Here is a 21,065-nt window from a genome sequence, read left to right as displayed (position 1 = left end):
CTCACAATCACTTACTTTGATTTTCTCTCCTCGTGTCCATCTCTTGGATTCCTGTCTTCTCGGATATCTTCCCGCTTTTCTCTGCGGTCCTCTCGTCCTTTGTCTTTGTCTTCCCACTCCCTCTGGCGTTCTCGTTCTTTCTCCCTCTCTCTCGCTCTTTCTCGTTGTTCTCGCTCTCGCTCTCTCTCCCGCTCCCGCTCTCTCTCCCTCTCCCTTTCTTCTCTCTCCCGCTCCCGCTCTTTTTCCCTGTCTCGCTCCCTCTCCCTTTCCCTCTCTCGATCATGGTCCCGATCTCTCTCTCTTTCCCGGTCTCTCTCTTTCTCTCTCTCTCTCTCCCTCTCCCGTTCCCTAGCACGCTCTCTTTCTAGTTCTCTTTCTTTCTCTCTCTCCCGATCCCTCTCCCGTTCCCTCTCTCTCTCCCGCTCCCGCTCTCTTTCCCGATCTCTTTCCCTAGTCCTGTCGTCTCTTCTATCATCCGTTCTGTCTACTCTTCGTTCCTCTCTTCTTTCATCACGCTCAAGCTCGTCATTCCTTCCCTGATGTCGAATTGGTGAGCTTGGTCTTTGATCTACAATGAAAACCAAGTTTTGTCAGTGATTAATTTCACAGATAACCTATTGGTAAGACAGTATGGCAAATCTTACATTTTATCTGTGTATAGGGTCACACTGGCAACAAATATAAATCAGGTACTGTATTTACTTTTAATTTAATCATCCAAATAATCACCACTAGATGTTTAAGAATATTTCTTTTTCTTAAAGGTAATTTTTATTTGCCCTCTAACTACCATGTTTTCTGCTCCCCATCAACCCCCCTCCCGCCTCCCACTGATCCACCTTTGATCTTTCTCTGCATGCTCCCTACCCTGCCTCCAGCCCACTGCTCCAACCCCACTTTCTGCCATCTCTACCCTTCACCTCTGATCTTCTCTGTCCCCCCAGCAGGACCTGAGAACACTGGTGGCAAAGGATAGGGGCAGCAGGAGGTGTAGAAGATAGGAGCTGAAGGAAAAAAAAAATTTCCCTCGTAAGTCACACCTCTAATTTCAGGCCGAAATATATACACATCAAAGTGCAGCTATTATGTGAGGAAAATATAGTAGAACAAAACATCTGTCAATACTTGTTGCTGCAACATCAATTTATCATAAACTAGAATATTAAGGGTACTGATGCTTAGCAATCTGGAAATAATCAAATGTAAAAAGTGTTTCATATTAGTGATATATATTTATAATTAATAACTAACTACTAATCGACTAAAATTTTATTTAATCATATAACTGATTACTCAGATGAAGCGCTGTTTTCTTAAAATGTTAAATGATAACTCATCACATTTATATATATATATATATATATATATATATATATATATATATTTTTTTTTTTTTTTTAATACATGACTCATATAAACACAAACTGAATGCATGCTACCTAGTATGCCCAGTTGAGAAATTAGTCTGGGATCAAAAGATGTCTAAGAAAATGGCATGAACTTTTCCAGAGATAGCCATTTTTGAAAGTAGGTCACTGTGCTATGATCTAGGCTACTGCGATGTCTCTATCTTCACACTACACAGTATTGTTTACTAGTTAGTCATAAAAGGCATACTACAATATGGCCAACAGGTTTGTAAGTGAAAACTCTGACATCAACTTATTAAGCAGAATAATTTTAGGATATTTTTAGTGAAGGGTTCAATCTAATAATTTGAATTTTCTTTCTTATCACAGATGAAAAAGATAAGAGTTATCCATATTTATTAGATCAAGATATGAAAATTCACAGAATTTTAAAGCTAAAACAAAACAAAGCTAAACCTTATCCAGCCCCTTTACCCCTTTTCTTCTTAGAATTTATGGTCAGAAGTTGATTTGTCAAAGTCACAGAGATGGTAGATACTTGGGATATCAGGACTAGAAGTCAATTTTCTTAAATCCTTTTTTACTTTTGCTGAAACCAGTTTAAATTTAAAATGGTTCTATCGTACTGCACTCTAGATTTCTGGAAGGCTGTACACTCATGTCTTAGACTGTCTGAATTCTTGGTTTGGGGATCATACTAATGTCACAATGATTACAAAACAACCTGAAACAAATTCAATACTGCAACTTATAGCAATTCATACTTGAAATTCCTGATTATAGCAGTGTTAGGGAACAGACTCCTTTACTCAGGCAAGCTTTTTTTGACAAATAAAAACTCTATTTTCCCAACCACAATGACAAGGTTACTTACTTCAGAGAAAATGGAAAGGAACACCACTTTAACACATCTCAACTATCTTCCCTATCTTTCCCCAAAAATGTGTTCTTCAAAAGCGTGCTTCTCTTCATGTATTTCCTTATTTTAATCAATGGTATACCCATTCATGACAGCTGGAAACCTCTGAGTTTTCCAAGTCCCGTCATATTCAAGTACCATCAATTTCACTCTCAAAATATTTCTTTATTCTATTTCCTCTCTCAATCCCTAAAATTAATATTGTTAACTTAGACTTTGATCAGCTCTTCTTAGATGCCCATGTTATCAATGGTCTAACTGGTGGGTATCCTTGTCTTCAGTCTTTTGCCAGACTCAATACCTTTTTTCTTTTTCTTTTTTTGAGGAAAACTCTGTATTTTTTTCCAGCTGCTAAACAAACAAACAAACAAACAAACAAAACGCTTAAAAGCACTTATCTCCTAGGCAATGAAAAAGGCAAATAAATCCAAAATTTTTAGCCTGACTTTCTAGGCCATTTACAACGTGGTCTATAGTCTCTCACCCATCCTTCTTCCTAGCTTCTTTCCTTCCCTACCAATTATAGCACACCTCTACTCCAACCTCATAATTCTTTACTACTCCAAAGCATATGTTTCTTTTAGTCCTGTGTGTCTGCACATGCTGCACCCTCTCCCTGCAGTGTTTCTTCCATGGTTCCTTCTAGCCAACTCCAATTTATCTTTCAGGCCCTAATTCAGATGTCTCTTCTTTAGGAAGCTTTTATAGATTGCCTCAGTATTCTGTCTGCATCTTTGTCCTCTCACAGAACTTTATATAGTAGTAGTATTTATCATATTTAACTGTCTATTTGTACCCTAATTAGGCTGTGAAGAATTAACGGGAAGATTTAAATTCCTGAGCACAGAACAAGGTCCTGAACACATCTCTACCTTCAACCTTTATCTATCTCCCTTTGCTCACCACACTCTAGTCACAATGATCTTATTTCAAACTCTAGGACATACTAAGCTATTTCCTATCTCAGGGAATCGGCACACGTTCTTTCCTCTGCATGGAATGTTTTTACCCTCCAATACTTGCAATGCTAGCTTCTTCCCTTGCATTTATGCCTCTGCATAAATGTCATCGCAAATTTTTCATAAGCACACTATCTGAATAAAGTAGGTCCCTCTCATCCTTTATTTCTATCTGGATCCCTTGTATGTTTCCTTGACAGCACCCAACAATCACTTTTCTTTTTTCAGGGGGGATATCGTCCCCTTTATAAAGTTCTACAAGCACAAGTGTTGTACTCCAAAAACCTAGCAAAGTGCATGGGTACTCAATAAACATTTATAGAATATATCATTATCAAAAATATATTTCTCTTTCAATCATACAACTGATATTTATTGAAGTAGTTACAGTAAAATAAAATAAAAAGGGAATAAGACTTATAGTCAGAAGACCTGAGTTTGACTTTTAGCTTTAGAACTTACTTCTCTAACACTGGAAAAATCACTACCCTTCTCTTAGCCCAAATCTCCTAAAATATGAAACATAGATTCTCTTATCATACCTAAACTCACGGATATTGAAAGATAAAAGGATTTAAAATATACATTCTCTGACTTAATATTATAAAGAATATTTGATTTAATTTGAGCCCACTGTGAAGCATCAATGCTCAATTCCCTACTCCATCAAGTCTTGTACTATATTAATCTCAGCATTACAGCAAACCTTACTTGAGTAACCAGGCAAGGTTAGTAAGACCTTCATAAGGTCATAAATGTTTAAAGGCCCTAATCTGTACAGAATAAAAGCTTGTTAAAGAAAGTACTTATAACCCTTCTTAAATGCCTTCTAGTATCTTGCTTCAAAACTGATTTAAGGGACTTCCCTGGTGGCGCAGTGGTTAAGAATCTGCCTGCCAATGCAGGGGGACATGGGTTCAACCCCTGGTCCGGGAAGATCCCACATGCCACGGAACAACTAAGCCCGTGCACCACAACTACTGAGCCTGCGCTCTGGAGCCCATGAGCCACAACTACTGAGCCCACGTGCCACAACTACTGAAGCCCATGCGCCTAGAGCCCGTGCTCCGCAACAAGAGAAGCCACCGCAATGAGAAGCCCCCGTACTGCAACGAAGAGTAGTCCCCGCTCGCCACAACTAGAGAGAGCCCGCACGTAGCAACAAAGACCCAATGCAGCCAAAAATAAATAAATAAATAAATTTATTATTTTTTTTTAAAACTGATTTAAGAGATCATCTAGTAGAGTAACAGAACATTTTTAGCTTAAAATATACAAGAATTTAAAATGAGCTAAACCAAGTATTACATACTCTCAGAAAGGAACACGAATAAAACATTTCTCCAAACAACCCCCAGCCCTATCTTCATCAGTTTTTTCTTGTTTCTCCCTGGCAGTCCTTACAAGACTGTGTATCACAGCTAGTGAGTGAGTGGCCAGGATACTCAGATGAGAAACTTTACCTCCTGAATCAGAAATACCTGAAATGTCACCCAAGCATCTATATTCTTTAAAACGTTGTGAGCTGTTTGGTTAAGGTAAGAGACATACAGCAAGGCACCTTAACTCTTGCAGTATGCAAGTACCTACTAATTCAGTATCTGCTCTGTTACCAAGTAGGTACTGGTAGCTAGCTATTTACATAATCTCTCCTAAACTAAGTAAAAAAGGAAGATTATATGAATAAGTATAATAATTTAAAATGCGTCAACAAGCAAAAGTCTTAAAAGATACTCTGTTAAAAAGTAAATTGATAATGGTTGAAAAAAAAAACAATTCTCCCAATCGATGTTGGTCACTATTTAATAATATTTCATTCAACAAACCTCTCTCTCTGTTGTCACGACGGTCTCTCTCTCCATGTCTTCTCTCAAAGGAAGAATCTCTTGCTTGATCTCTGTTGTCTCTTTCAGGATATCTGTCTCTTTCAGGATAGCTACTTCGAGTTTCCCAGCTGTCATGATAGTTGCTAGTACTACTGTGACTATCAATTTGAGAACCTCTTGTGCCTCGACTTCCTAAACAAAGGATATTCACACAAATATTTAACACGTACACTTTATTCAACAAGTTGTCAGTCACAATCTTTCCTCCCCAAAACATATAAAGATACGTGGGGTTTTTTTGGTTTTGGTGGTTTTCTTTGTATTTCAAAGTGTGGTATTCATTGTCAAAAAGGATATTAAATGTTGGATCAGAACACCCAAGGTGTCTAATGACTGACTTGGGTAAGCTAAGTCCCAGTTTTCCCTATCTATAAGAAAGGACATGTAATGGAATCATAAAGCAAAGAGACTCATTTCAATTAAGCCAAAAAACAATGAAACAAAAAATAAAAACTATTAATTCATATCTAAATCACAGAAATATCATAAAAATAATTAAGGATATGGATATATTGCATTGACTACAGTTTATAGTGAAAACATTCCAATACAGAACCAAGGTACTTTGTTGACAGTAGGTGGTACCTGAAATTTTTCATTAAAAAATTGGGAAATGAATGTTCACAGTAGTAACATTTTAGAATGTTCACAGTAGTTATAGCCCCAAACTGGAAAGTACCCAAATGTCTTTCAATGGGTGAAGGCTAAACAAACTGTGGTACATCCAGACCATGGAATATTACAACAAGGAGCAAACTGCTGATACACACAACAACTTGGATGAACCTCAAGGAAATTGTGCTGAGCGAAAAAGCCAATCTCAACAGCATACATACAGCAGGATTCCATTTATGTAACATTTGTGAAATAACAATTATAAAATGATGGACATATTAGTGGTTGCCAGGGGTCAAGGATAGGGGAGGGGATTTGAGTGTGGCTATAAAGAGGTAAAACAGGGAGTCTTGTGATGATACAGCTGAGTATCTTGATTGTGGTGATGGTAATACAAGGCTACACAGACACTGTGGAAAACAGTGTGGAGGTTCCTCAAAAAATTACAGAACTACTATATGATCCAGCAATTCCACTTCTGGGTATAGAGCCAGAGGAACTGAAATCAGGATCTGAAAGAGATATCTTTACTCCCATGTTCACTGCAGCATTATTTACAATAGCCAAGACATGGAAGCAACCTAAATGCCCAATGACAGATGAATGGGAAAAAAATGTGGTTAAAAAAAAGTGGTATATACATATAATGGATTCAGCCTTTATAAAGAAGGAAATCCTGCCAGTTGCAACAACACTGAGGAACCTGGAGGATATTATGCTGAGTGAGATAAGTCAGACACAGAAGGACAAATGCTACATCGTATCACTTATATGTGGAATCTAACACAGTCAAACTTATAGAAGCAAAGAGTAGAATGGTGTTGCCAAGGGGCTCCGGGGAGGGGCAACAGGGAGGTATTAGTCAAAGGGTACAAAGTTTCAGTTGTACAAGATGAGTAAGTCCTAGAGATCTACTGTACAGCACAGTGTCTATAGTTAATAATACTGTACTGGAAACTCAAAAATTTGGTAAGAGGGTAGATTGTATGTTAATAGCATTCTCATCTCACACACACACACACACACACACACACAAGTAATAAAGAGCGTGAGAGGGGGCTTCCCTGGTGGTGCAGTGGTTGGGAGTCTGCCTGCCAATGCAGGGGACACGGGTTCGAGCCCCGGTCTGGGAAGATCCCGCATGCCGCGGAGCGACTAGGCCCGTGAGCCACAATTACTGAGCCTGCGCGTCTGGAGCCTGTGCTCCACAACAAGAGAGGCCGCGATAGTGAGAGGCCCGCGCACCGCGATGAAGAGTGGCCCCCACTTGCCGCCAACTGGAGAAAGCCGTCGCACAGAAATGAAGACCCAACAGAGCCATAAATAAATAAAAGAATGACTAAAAAAAAAAAAAAGAGCGTGAGAAGAAACATTTACATGTTAATGGCACAGACTGTGGCGGTGGTTTCAAGGGTGTCTACGTGTCTCCCAGCTCAGCAAGTTGTACATATTAACGGTGTACAGCTTTCTGTACGTCAACACACCTCAATAAAGTGGTTTAAAAAACTGCATAGAGCTACACACACACCTTACATATAACAGGCTTTGAGCACTGAAAGAATTATAGCATAATTCTAAATATTTTAATGGGGGTATTTTAATAATCAATATATCTGTAAAGAATATTTTAGTAATTAAAGACCAGAAAGAAGAAATTTAAAACATTTTTAAAAAAGACTACAAATGGTCTACATATAACATCGAGGAATGAAAAGGTTAAATTGTCAGAACAGATGCTGCTAAGAGAAAATTAGTAAAAAAGTTATGTCTGAGGATACAACTCAGAAAACGAAAGAAAGATACAGAGATGGAAAATCTGAAAGTTAAGAATCAAGGAAGACACAGTGAGAAGATTCAACATATGTCTAACATATGTCTAACTATATGCTATTTAAATAGAAAGGTTGAAAGGATAGAATAAGCTATATCATACAAATACTAACCAAAAGAAATCTGTGAGTGGGATAATATTTTTAGACAAAAAAAACACCATTTGGGATAAAGAGGATCATTCTGTAATGATAAAAGGAATAATTTGCCTTATGTGTACCTACTAGCAACGCCTCAAAATATTCAAAGCAAAAATTGATCAAATTACACAAAATCAACAAATTCAAAATGACAGTGGAAGATTTAACTCACATCTCTGTAATGATAGAAAAAGCAGACTAGAAAAAAAATTAAATGTAGATTTGAAAGCATGGTTAACAAACTTGATCTTAGAGATACACCCTTCATATGGTGCAACCATTAAAAGCATATGCAGAATACATGACAACTGACTGATGAGCCACAAAATAAGTCTCAACAAAAACAAATGCCAAAAGACTGACTTCAATCTTCTCCGATGACAATTAAAATTGGGGTAGGGGATTTATTTTTAAAAGCATGACTGGAAATTTAAAATCCTATTTCTATACAACTCATGAGTCAAAGAAGAAATCATACTAAAATTCAGAAAGTGTTTAGAACAGATAAATATTATCAAACTGTCAAGAAACAGATAACTAGGGCTTCACTGGTGGCACAGTGGTTGAGAGTCTGCCTGCCAAGGCATAGGACACGGGTTCGAGCCCTGGTCTGGGAAGATCCCACATGCCGCGGAGCAACTAAGCCCGTGCGCCATAACTAGTAAGCCTGCGCTCTAAAGCCCGTGAGCCACAACTACTGAAGCCCGCGCGCCTAGAGCCTGTGCTCCGCAACAAGAGAAGCCACCGCAACGAGAAGCCTGTTTACCGCAACAGAGTAGCCCCTGCTAGCTGCAACTAGAGAAAGCCCGTGTGCAGCAACGATGCAGCCAAAAATAAAAATAAATAAATTTATATATATATATAAAAAGATAACATCATTTATACATAAATTGTTCCAAATAAGAGAAAAAAAGAAGCAACACTTTCCAACACATTTTATATGGCTACTATAACTCTGATCTCCAAACCAAACAAAGACAATATAAAAAACAAAAGCTATGCAGTGGTACGGTGGAACCGGAGAGCCAACTGTGTGCACCTCTTCCCATGTCCACACTGAGTGACATTAGTAGCTCAAAATCTGCTATGGCAGGAGTAATTTATACCATGGAAATTGGCATTAGCTACAAGCCAGGGCTTTTATCCTGAAGAGTAAGTTGTTAAATATTTACCATCATACCACTGATTATATGCCAATCTCAATTAAAAACAAAGATGCTTAATTCAAAATTAAATTTTAACACACCTATTTTAGAACTTTTTAAAAAAATGAAATGTGTATTTATCTTAGAAATGCAAGAATAGTTCTAAATTTTAAAAAATATATTAACATAAGTAACAAGGTAAAAGAGACTGACTATATGATCTCAAGACACAGAAAAGCAGTCATGATAGAAGCTGTCAGCTAAGTTTGGAAAATTAGGAGACATCCTTAACACAATAAAAAGCGTCTGCTAAAAATTTACAAACACCATGCTTAATGGTGAAATGCCAGCAATAATCCTTTAAAATCTGAAACAAAGCAAAGACGCCCATTATATCACTTGTAATAAACAGTTCATTGAAACAGCTGCTCAGCAGGTTACTTGACAGTAAATAAATAATACTCAGAAAGGAAGAGCCAAATCTGTTCCCATACATAAATGTTTAAGAGAATCTAATTAGATCTACTAAGAAAATACAGCAACATCACAATGTAAGATTAGTATAAAAATATTAATTACCATTTCCATACACCAGCAATAAGCATCAGAAAAAATGTTTTAAAATATATTATTTGGTGCACCTGTACACAGTTATTCACTTAAGCAGTATTCAAAAACAAAAAAAAGATCAGAACACCTAAATATATAGGATTTATTAACTTTATGGTATATCCTACAACATACACTATGCACCCTTTCAAAAGGAGGTGGCTATTTACCAAGTTGACTGATATGGAACCATCTCCAAGATGTTTTTTTTAAAATAAATTTATTTATTTATTTATTTATTTTTGGCTGTGTTGGGTCTCTGTTGCTGCGCACAGGCTTTCTCTAGTTGCAGCGAGCGGGGGCTACACTCTGTTGTGGTGCGTGGGCTTCTCATTGAGGTGGCTTCTCTTGTTGCAGAGCACGGGCTCTAGGTGTGCGGGCTTCAGCAGTTGTGGCACATGGGCTCAGTAGCTGTGGCTCGCAGGTTCCAGAGTGCAGGCTCAGTAGTTGTGGCGCATGGGCTTAGTTGCTCCATGGCATGTGGGATCTCTCTGGACCAGGGCTCAAACCTGTGTCCTCTGCACTGGCAGGCAGATTCTTAACCACTGCACCACCAGGGAAGTCCCCAAGATATTTTTTAAGTGAAAACAGCAGGGTATAGAGTATATAGTTGTGTGTTTTTTTAAAATAAAAATATTTTTTTAAACTATATTTGTAAAACCAGAGGAGAAAATGAATAGACATATACATCTGCTTGTGTAGAATATTCTTCAGACGGATACATACAAAACTGGTGAAAGAAGGAACCAGGTCAGGGATAGAAGGGAGGCTTTCACTATACATCCTTTTGCAGCTTTGAAATTCTGAACCATGTGAATGCATTATTAAAAAGAGAGAATTTTTTTTTTAAGTACCATTTACAATGGCAACAAAAATAGAGGGTACCCAGGAACAAAACATGTACAAGACCTTAACAGAAAAAGTTACAAATCAATAAATTTAATGTATGTGAAATAAAAATCCAACAGTTTTTCATGAAATTAAAAAAAAAAGACAACTCATTTTTTAAATGTATATGAAAAAGCAAAGGGCCAAGAAAAGCCAAGACAACTACGAACGAGAAGGTGAGGGGCCTTCATCTTAACATGAAACTGTAATACTGACCAGGATAAACCAACAGGCCTCTGGAAAGAGTAAGAGTGGTCACAATTCTGCAGCAGTGTTTTGGGGAAGGGGAGTGAAGTGGGTGGAGGAAGAGAGAGGTCAAAGCTAACTCAGTTAAGGCAGTTTGGAGACAGTCAAGACCATATAGGTAGGTAGTTATTGATGATAATGGTGATGGCAAATGCTTTTTAGAGGAAGATAAGAAAAATGGCTCAAGATCCGGATAAATGATGTTTTGAGGTGGTTCTGAAGCAAGCACAAGTACTAATGAATACACAAGTCAGTCACTTCTGACACCATCAATTTTGAAAGCCCACGATTTAATCCCATTTTAATGATCATTTTATCTATATACCTGTTTATTAGAAATTATTTCTTTTTGATGCTACTTTTTTGCCTGATAGCAATTTTCTTAGTGTTCCACATTAAACAAGATGGTAGGCATGACTGGACATAGTTCAACCAGGAGGTCTAAGTCAGGCCCCATCTATCTTCTGCTACTGTAGCTAATAATTCCTATTCGGAGCTTATAGGGAAAATCACAAATTCAATTAATTGAAAATTACTTTGACAAAGTGATAATGAACGTCAGAAATAATATCTTTAGAAAACAAATCTTAGGAGGTTAATAATTTCTCTATGAACATACAACATACAGTTCACTGACAAGTCAAAAACCTTACCCTTTTCAGGTAACTCTGGACCTCTTCCCCTACTTCTGCCCATCCGATCATTCCTAATTTCACTTCGAGACTCAGTTCTGGACTCATTTCTTATTTCAGTGCGAGAACTTTCTTCTCTCAAATGGTTTCTGCCGTAACTTCGGGATTCTTCCTGATATGCGTCCTCCTTTCGATGAGCATCTCGACTTTCACGGTCCCTGTAGTCGTGGGCATCACGAGTAGACCGAGAATCTCTGGGATCGCGGCTCTCTTTGTTATCTCTGCTGTAATCTCGCATCTCCCTGGAGTCCCGAATGTCTCTGGAGTCTCTTAGTTCCCTTCGGTCTCTAGTATCTCTGGCATCTCTCCGATCCCGACCATCTCGAGGTTCTCTGTCATCTCTGTGGTCTCTAGAAGAGCTCTGATCCTGTTCATACTCTCGTTCTTCTCTTGTGTCCTTTTCTCTATCCCTTTTTCCTCTAGTCTCTGTAATGCAATTTTGGAAATACACTGTAATTCACAAAATTTTAGGAAACCAGACGATGTATTTAATACAGAGCTTTAAATTTTTTAATACAATGGTAATTCATACTCTTTACAAAAAAAAAAAGGAGAAAACATGGGCAAATGAGAAAAATAAAACTATCTGTAAGCTAAAATTCCAAAGGTAATTTTATTAACACCTGGATTATTTGTCTTGATTGGATAAACTTTGAACACGATCTTCTCGATCTTCTCACATCAACGTACCCATACTTACAAATCTTAAACAACTGAAACAAGTAAGTTGATCTATCAATGATGGCCTACGTTTTAGAAATCACTTTTAGATCCAGAGGCACAAGTGACTTTAATCATCTCTACCAAGTATTAGGCCAGACTAGAGCACACATGACTACCTCCAATGTACTTAAGCACTCGAGACTAGCCTACAATTAGTATGCTGGCTGGTAAACACATACGGTTATTCACCCTTTCTCTCTCTCTCTTATTTATTTATTTTTTTGAGCTATTTAATGAAATCACACTCCTGTCTCTAAAGAGTTTTCTACTTAAGGCATTTTCTAACATTTCATAGAAAAATTTAAAAAAATAATTTCAGTTTTAAAAAAGCTAGAATGAACCTCAATAGTTATTTAATCTAAACTTGTCATTGTATAAATGAAGGAACAGAGGCCCAGAGCTTAAATGGTTTAGTCAGCCCCGTACATCATAGGAATTTGCAAAGATTAGAAACTATTCTTTAGAGATGCCTAGAAAAGTATAAATTGATTACAGCATAAATCTGATATGAACTGAAAGAATTAACAAGAGACCCTCAAAGAACAAACCCTGTACTTTTTATCAGATTCCTTCATAAATTGCTCTTACACTCTGGAACAGCCCCAAGATCTGAGGCTATTTTAGCAACTGTAGCAGCTCTTGGTCGAGGACATTATAAATTTACCTATGGCTAGGTCCACAGACTTTCTCTGCCCAGTATCCACAAGACCCCCTAGATTCTCATCAATAACTCAATAACTTATCTCCCCTGCAACATAACTGCCCATATGCCTACATCCATGAATGCCATATAAGGACAGAAGCGCTAGGCAAGAATCTGACAACATCCCCATCTCTTCTTGTGCACATCTATCCCTTCCAGTCCTCCTCCAGTACCAACTGTGCCTAGAAATTTGTACACTTAGTATTAGATTCTCTTTTTATGATACCCCCAGCTGTCTTTACGAATACATCTAGTTACTATATTTTGTTCTTTACCTACCTCCCCATCCTTTCACTAAAATTATTCTTATTTCAAAAAATGACCTCTAAATAGAGAGGAATATACACCTACTACATTTCTTGTATGGAAGGTTAAAGAAGCATCCTCCTTACAAAGAACCTAAAAATGTATGGTTTATTATTAAAAGGATTCCTCCTATAACATAAACCCCTCTTACTACAAAAAGCATTCCTATGAGACTCAACTGCATACTAAATTTCCCCTTCATTAGTGTGTTTAATAAATTATGTTTTGAAATAATAGTTTTCATTCAGTAAGTAGTCACGAAATATATACTATATTCCCAGTCAACTCTAGTTGTTCATAGATAGGTATAATAGAATTTTCCCATCTTACCAATGTTCCATAAATACTGCTATGCTGATCTGATTCCAAAATCATGTACACAAGGAATAATTCTTTAAAATAGGTGCTCTCTCCAGTCCCTACCTATGCATCCATCATTTCTTGAATAAAATAACTTGCACTGTTGATTGGAAGAGAAAAACTAACTTCGACACGTTTCATAGGTGACTGCTATACGATACTCAAATTGTGACTTTTTGTCAGTCTTGTGTGGGGTGCAGAAGCATGCTGTACGATGCTTTAAAAATGCATATTAAACAGAAATGTTGTTGCACGTCAGCAAGTGTTGTATTTCCTGAGTACTCATTATGTTAAAAAACTAACTCAGGAGATGTTAGGAAAAACACTTGTTAAGTTAAAGAAACAAGGACAAGGAGCTTAGATAAGAAATACAGAAAGAGATGAGAGCTAATAGATTGTATTGCCAAGTTTTGATGATAACAACATCTCAGCGTCAACAGAAAATAGCAAATTCAAAGTTAACATAATTCTCAGGGATCTAGAAAGGAAAACTGCTTTGCTTGACTTCTTTGTTGAGTTAGACCTGGAATACTGATCACTTGGTTCACACTGACTTTCTGAACATTCCCCCAGCCCTCACCTCTTTGTCAAAATATTTCTGATATGTTCAAACTCTGCTCCCTGGTTTGCTTTTCTTTCCTTCACCTCTGTTGTTTTTAAAGAATTAGCTAAGCAATTAGACTGATGCTCTAAGAATCATACCATTCCAAATTTCTAGAACTTGAAAGTACTCAAGTAAAACATCATAACTAAAGAAAGGACCAACTTAGCATACATATAAATGCCCACTTACAACTATTTAGTAGCTTACATTTCCATGTCCTTCAGCACCTCCTATTGCCCTCAAGAGCTATCATCCATGTGTTACAGAGATGTAGTATAACACAGTTCTCTTCTGTCCCTTATTTTAACAATAAATCTGAACGTCCATTTTTTTTAATAAAGAAAATATTCACTTAAAGAACTCTAAAAAAAAAAAAACCACAATAGAGTATTTACCTTCCCTCCTTTCATGACGCCGATCATGAGACTGTGAAGTTCGTTCATGATCATGCCTCCCTTTTTCTCTCATTGGAGACCGATGTCTTGGGGGACTTTGCTTTCTCTGAGGAGAAGACAGGGAGTGTGAAGGATAGGGAGAAGCAGAGCGGCGTAAAGGTGGAGTTACTGTCCTCTGATAAGATGGTGAAGGAGTTCTTTTTCGGCGAGGAGAAGGAGAATGTCTTTGAATAGATGATCCTGATTGTGAGGAAGATGAGTGATGTCTAGAAGATATAGGAGAATGATGCTGTCCTGCTGGGGAAGTGGACCTACAAAGAAAGCAACAACAATAAAAAAATGTGTTCAAGAGCTTTCATTTCTAGCCAAAGGAAAATCTTCTTTAAAAACAAAGAAACAAACAAACAAAAAAACCTGAATGTAAAAGTTAAAGCTAAAAGTGTGAGTAATAATTCCAAGATAAATTTTAATTCACAATGATGTAAAATCATTAACAAGTTGATTTTTAAAGATCTGACTGATTTTGAAGTCAGCTTGAGACAACCGTTCTAGATGAGACATACACTGCCCTTCTCCTGAGTTTTGGCTCCAAGGCACACTCCCCTTTCCAGGTAACATTCTCCCTGAGCACAGATGGTTCTTACTCTCACGTAAAGTATGGAACTCACTCTTACCAGAGATAATCTCTGACAGTGTAAATAGGTATTGGAGGAGGGAACCCACAAAGAGCTAAAGAGAAAACATACTAATAAGATCTAGATAGAAAGTGGGTGTAAGAACGCCTATTATTCAGGGCTGTGGGAGAAGGGAAAAGCTATCACCAGCTACGCCAAACCAAAGTTTGCACTGCCTGGGCTGACATTTAGGATAGGGAAAGAAAGCTGGAGTTAAGGAAAGGACATACTGTCTATACTGTCTTTATCTTAAATAACCTGCCTTCACTCTTGGGCAGCACAAACTGAAATTTAGTTCATAAGCTTTGGTTTAACTGAGGCTTCCTCCGCTGCCTTCAAATCATCTTCTTTGACTGCTGCCAGAGAAATAACTTATAAACTCATGAAGCACATCTGAATCACTCCTATAATCTGTTATGTCTTGGGCTGTGTCTACAATGAATATGCAAAAGGTGTGTGTGACGGACAGCTAGAATACACACATTTGGGCAATAACTAAAAAGAAACAGGACTAATGTTTAAAAAATAACACTTCAGATATCACATGCTCAGATAAGTATCATATTTCTCAAAGTAATCATTTTGAGGACAGATGTTTGTTCAAAAAAATTATGAGTTCCTGTCAAAATATTTTAGAATTACCTTCACTGCCTATGATAAATATTTTTTTAACTTCCGCAATGTTGGCAAAATCATTATTAATCCTAAACCAGGATTCCTCAATCTTGACACTACTGACATTTTGTATTCAGTAATTCTTTGTGGTGGCAGGCTGTCCTGTACATTGTAGGATGTCGAGCAGCATCCCTGGCCCCTATCCACTAGAAGCCAGTACCATCTCCCTCCCACCCCCATTCATGCCGATAAAAAACTACTCCAGGTATCTCCAAATGTCCCCAGAGAGGTAAAATCAACCCTGGTTGAGAATCACTGCTCTAAACTATGCTGTTTATAAATGATGCCTTAGTAGAACTTTTATCAATAAAAGGTTTAAATCTATAAAATACATGTTACTGAGTCAGGAAAGTGGTCAGATATATAGGAAAGAATTTTGCAAAACAAGAAATTAAGCAAATAAACAAAATCACCTTTTGGATAATAGTTGACTTAAAAAATAAAAGTTAGCTAACTACAACACCACATTATCCTAAACATTATAGTTATTTATGATTCTGCAGTACTTTCATGCTTTTAATAAAAATTGTTACTCCTTTCACACATAAAAAAAATAAGACATAAACCACCATAACTTAATTGAGTCTAAACTGAAATTTATTTACTAACAGATATGAGTACAAATGCTCAATGGGTCTTGCCCAAATTTGGAAAACCATTTATGACCAATGGCTATTCAAATACTGAACAGAAAAATCACTGCAAGACTGAGAAATTCTAATTTGACTATCGTTTGGTGCTTTCCAATTTCAATTTCATTAGGTTCTAGTCAGTTTGGAAATACCTAAACTGAAAAAAATAAAGACTGTGGCTCTCCACTGAACTGACATGACATTTTGGTTAGTTTTGAGTTTATTTCTGAGGTATACTCAAAATTGTTCCAGGAATGTCTGCAATACCCTTTGGCGATTTGTTCACAAAACTTAAATAAAATAGTTCATAAAACTATCTTTTAAAAACACATTACAGTCTAATCACATGTCTATTCCAATTTGGTGTCTATAACATGGAAGAAAAAATTTCGGTTCAAGCTTACATAATCAAGCTATCACAGTAAGGACAGAGCACCAATGTGTTGTCACGTTACGGCTTCAGCATTTTAACCATATTTTTCTTCCTACTTATCCTTCAGGGAAAAAAAAAGTTTGTTGATTTAATCATCCATTATCAAATGAATGTTTGTGTCCACCCTCCACCCCAAATTTATATGTTGAGGCCCAAACCTCCAACGAGATGCCGGAAGGAAGGGAGGAAGGGAGGGAGGGAGGAAGGGAGGGAGGAAGGAAGGAAAAGAGTCATTTTGATTCACTGGACAAATGTTAAGTGAGTACCTTTTATGCTAAGCATTATTTTTGACACTGAGGATACAGAAATGAAGAAGACAGACAAAATCACTAACAAAATAATAATGATGATTATAATAATATTAACAATAGCAGGTAACATATGCTGCTACTATGTCCACAGCATTGTTTTAAGTGCTTTACGTATATTAACTCATTTGGTCTTCATGACGACAACCCTATGAGGTAACTGAAACAGAGAGGACTGAAAAACAGTCTATCTTAGTTGCAGAGTCCAGGAGTAGCCCACCAACAACAAAGAAAGCCAATTTCAGCTAGTTAATGCAACATACAAGTCTATACAACAGAGTAATGAAGTGTAAACTGTTAGGTCCAAAAAAAGTACATCGGGGGACTACATTAGGTGCTTGGTAAAGAAAGGGCCTTTACTAAGAAGACGGCTTTTGAGCCAAGAGCTGAAAATTTAAGGGAAAGAGCTTTTCACGCTGAGGACTCAGCAACCACAAAGGAGGCAGGAGGGATGGTGATATATAAAAAGAACAGAAAGAAGACAAGTATAACTACGATTCACGGGAGAATGAAAAGTTCATGAGAGAGGGTCAGAAAGCAGGCAGGGGACAGAGGATATGGAGTCTTCTAGGTCATGATAAAAATTCAGATTTTATTCTAAGTATAAAAGAAATCACTGGAGAGTTTTGGGCAGGGAAGTGTCATTCAGAAATTGAGCAACTTGCCTAAATAACTATGAAAGACAGAAAGAAAATGCTTCTGTGTGATGATTTGTTTTAGACCTAGTAGCTTGCTCTCCCTTTGCAGCAGGTGATTAATACTCCTCAGAAGGGGAATCATTTCTAACCGAATGATCTACAGAAACTAGAAGAATACTTTTGTTGTGGGAATCTTTTGAAAGACGTCTCCCTCCATAAATAAATGGTACTTGAAAAACAGATTTGATTCAAGCAAACTAGTAAGAAGTACATAATACAAGTAAATCTAAGCCAAGTACTAATAATTTTGGTTCAATTTCATTTTTGCATTTATGTAGAAATGAATTAATTTCAAAAACCTCAGTCTAAGAATGGAGAATAATGTTAAGATAAGCATTATTAGCACATTCTTCAATGATATTCAAGTCCAGAATTATGTGCCATTTAAATATAATAATTTTTCAGAATCTGGTTCAAGAGCCTTACATGAACTTGTTCAATCCCATGACTTGAGTGAGCTAAAAACTGCACCTATCGTTGTGACCAAGAGTCAGAAGAGACAAATATCCAGTATCCCTGGCACATGGGGAGATTGTTTTTAAGCTCTAAGAGAGTTGGTATTCCAAATGCAATAAAGCCCAGAAACAATATACACCAGCGTAACAAATACGAAGACAGCCGGCTCCTATCTTCTACCCGGCAGGACAAGTTAAGCTTATCACCAGCCGGCTCCTATCTTCTACCCGGCGAGACAAGTTAAGCTTATCACTTTCTCCTGGGACAGGATGGGGTGATGAGGAGATGGAGAGGCCCAGCCCCTGCCAAGAAACAGCAAGCAATCCAGTCTTGGGAAAGAGGGAGGTAAAGAACGGTTCTCAAGTCCCTAGTCCGACTTCTCAGACCCAAAATCTCCTCAGCTCAGGCCAAGAAAATGGATGTCAAAGAAGGGAGATTCTTGAAATCGCTACCACTGTCCTGGAAGTTCGATCCAGTCACAGGTCATTTAACTGTCAGTAGAAAATTACCACCAGATAACACCAAACCAGAGCCAGACAGAGACGGATTTTGATAGTGTGGCTGGGCATCTGTTATTTCATTAGTCTCACTACATACCACACCGTCCCACATTTTTACCAGATTAAATTTTTGGCCTTTGTATGCCGTGTTATGCATTTCTGATTGGACCAATTATTAAACAGGGCTAAACTTCCCAACCACCTCCTGCTACTGAAAACCTCCCCAAAGAACAATTTTCCTCTCAAGTCTCTAATTCCACCAAGCATGATAGACAAAGGGTTAAGAGCACAATTTTTAGGAACATAAATACCACTCTAGATTTTGGCTGCAAAACAGGAGCTTTTCTGAGTTCAACAGATTTTCCCAATATCACACCTATAAAAGGGAGTCCAAGCCTTGATCAATTGGACTAAATGTAAATGGCTTTTTTGCCCCCCAATGCAGTTATTTTGATATTTATAAAATGATTTCATTTTTAACACGTCTACCATGAATTCAGTATATTATATAATTATGTTCAGCTATATTACATATTTCTTTAAGTGTCTTAATTTTATATCCCTAGCTTAAATTAGTATTCATAGAAAAATAGTTTTTAGGTCTATAGACAGGGCTCAATTAAATGCAGAAAAAAGACAATGCCTCAGACAAGCAATTCCCAATCTGAATACAAAGGTTCCACATTAATATTAAAAGATTTGCATATCCTTCATGATATTACTTGTGCTAATGTCCACTAATTGGGAAAATATTATAAAAGATATTACAAATTCATCAATGCTTTTAAAGTCTGAATTTTAAAATTACATTATTCTCCTTTTTTCCTTTTAGATGGGATACTGGTATAGTGACTGTATTTTTTTTTTTTTTAAGTATGGTTGATTTACAACATTGTGTGAGTTTCTGGTGTACAGCAAAGTGATTCAGTTATATATATACATTGTGTATATATATATAGATAGATATAGGTATAGATAGTGATTGTATATTTTTAAGTGTCCTCTTTTAGAGATATATACTAAAATATATACAGATGAAATGAAATAAGAAGTCTGGGGTTTGCTTCAAAATAACACTGGATGGGGGAAGTGGATAGGGGTACAGATGAAACGATGGATATGAGGGTCATTATACTATTCTATTTTTATGTTGTGAAATGCTCCATAATAATAATGTTAATGTAACATTAACATGTAATTCTTCCATCCTCTATATATAACTGAGTAACACTGGTACACATTTACTCAAGAAACTATCGGGCTTCCCTGGTGGCGCACTGGTTAAGAATCTGCCTGCCAATGCAGGGGACACGGGTTCGAGCCCTGGTCTGGGAAGATCCCACATGCCGTGGAGCAACTAAGCCCGTGAGCCACAACTACTGAGCCTGTGCGTCTGGAGCCTGTGCTCCGCAACAAGAGAGGCCGCAATAGTGAGAGGCCCGCGCATCGTGATGAAGAGTGGCCCCCGCTTGCCGCAACTAGAGAAAGCCCTCGCACAGAAACGAAGACCCAACACAGCCAAAAATAAAGAAAGAAAGAAAGAAACTATCAATTCAGTCTATAGAAATGCTTAGTGCACATGTGGATTCCTCCCTGTCCTGTCCTTCATAGCCACAGAATAAGATTCACCAGTCCAGACCATGGTATTTGAACATGAATGGTAGATAATGAATAAATTAAAGAATTAATCCAATAGGTAATAGTCTTTGTCAAACATCTGAAACATTCTCATTTTAATTATTCAGATGTGTGCAATCACTGAAAGAAAATAAGACTGTCAATTTGGTGGTAATTTGCTTATTCTACTAAGCTGATGTCAAAGTCAGTAAGTTTTGAATGATCACATCTGTCTTTAAAATCTGAGGAAGACTCATGCAGGCATTTATACTCCTATCAAGACGTATTCAGGTAATTATAATAAAGTGATTTAGAAAAAAATACAATAACTTACTATGCTCTTAATACTATCTTATTAAACCACAAAATTCTGCATTTTGATTGGTATTTTGATTAAAACATACTACCTATCATAAAACCATATTTAACCAGCAGAATGAACTATATGCACTTGTTAGCTAACTCCTCTGGTTAACTACTATCCAAAAAGTTTCTGTGTTTCCTTAGGCCCTTGTTCTTAAACTACACTAATATACTGGTCGTTCCCAATTCAGCAAAGAATATAGAATATAGATTTTCATTGATAAAGATGATATTAGAGGTCCACTGAAACACTGCTGAAATATCCAGTTTAGGATTATCTAGATACAGTAGGTTAGGAATACTGATACAAAATATTCCC

General features: G+C 37.2%; 1 protein-coding gene across 3 annotated transcripts in view; it reads right to left on the bottom strand.

Annotated features, from left to right (window-relative positions):
• ZC3H13 (zinc finger CCCH-type containing 13) overlaps window positions 1-21,065 on the bottom strand; it is an 89,331-nt gene that overhangs the window by 19,395 nt on the left and 48,871 nt on the right. For all 3 annotated transcript variants that reach the window (XM_036831287.1, XM_036831286.1, XM_036831288.1), the window contains 4 exons: window positions 14,391-14,701; window positions 11,261-11,725; window positions 5,075-5,266; window positions 16-568 (listed from right to left, as the gene is read on the bottom strand). In XM_036831287.1, the coding sequence (XP_036687182.1) occupies window positions 16-568; window positions 5,075-5,266; window positions 11,261-11,725; window positions 14,391-14,701 (1,521 nt within the window). The remainder of the gene's footprint in view (window positions 1-15; window positions 569-5,074; window positions 5,267-11,260; window positions 11,726-14,390; window positions 14,702-21,065) is intronic.

Source organism: Balaenoptera musculus, chromosome 18 (genome assembly GCF_009873245.2).
Source record: "Balaenoptera musculus isolate JJ_BM4_2016_0621 chromosome 18, mBalMus1.pri.v3, whole genome shotgun sequence".
Lineage (NCBI taxonomy): Eukaryota > Metazoa > Chordata > Mammalia > Artiodactyla > Balaenopteridae > Balaenoptera > Balaenoptera musculus.
Note: the sequence above shows the minus strand (reverse complement) of the source record. Positions and strands in the feature narration are given on the sequence as shown.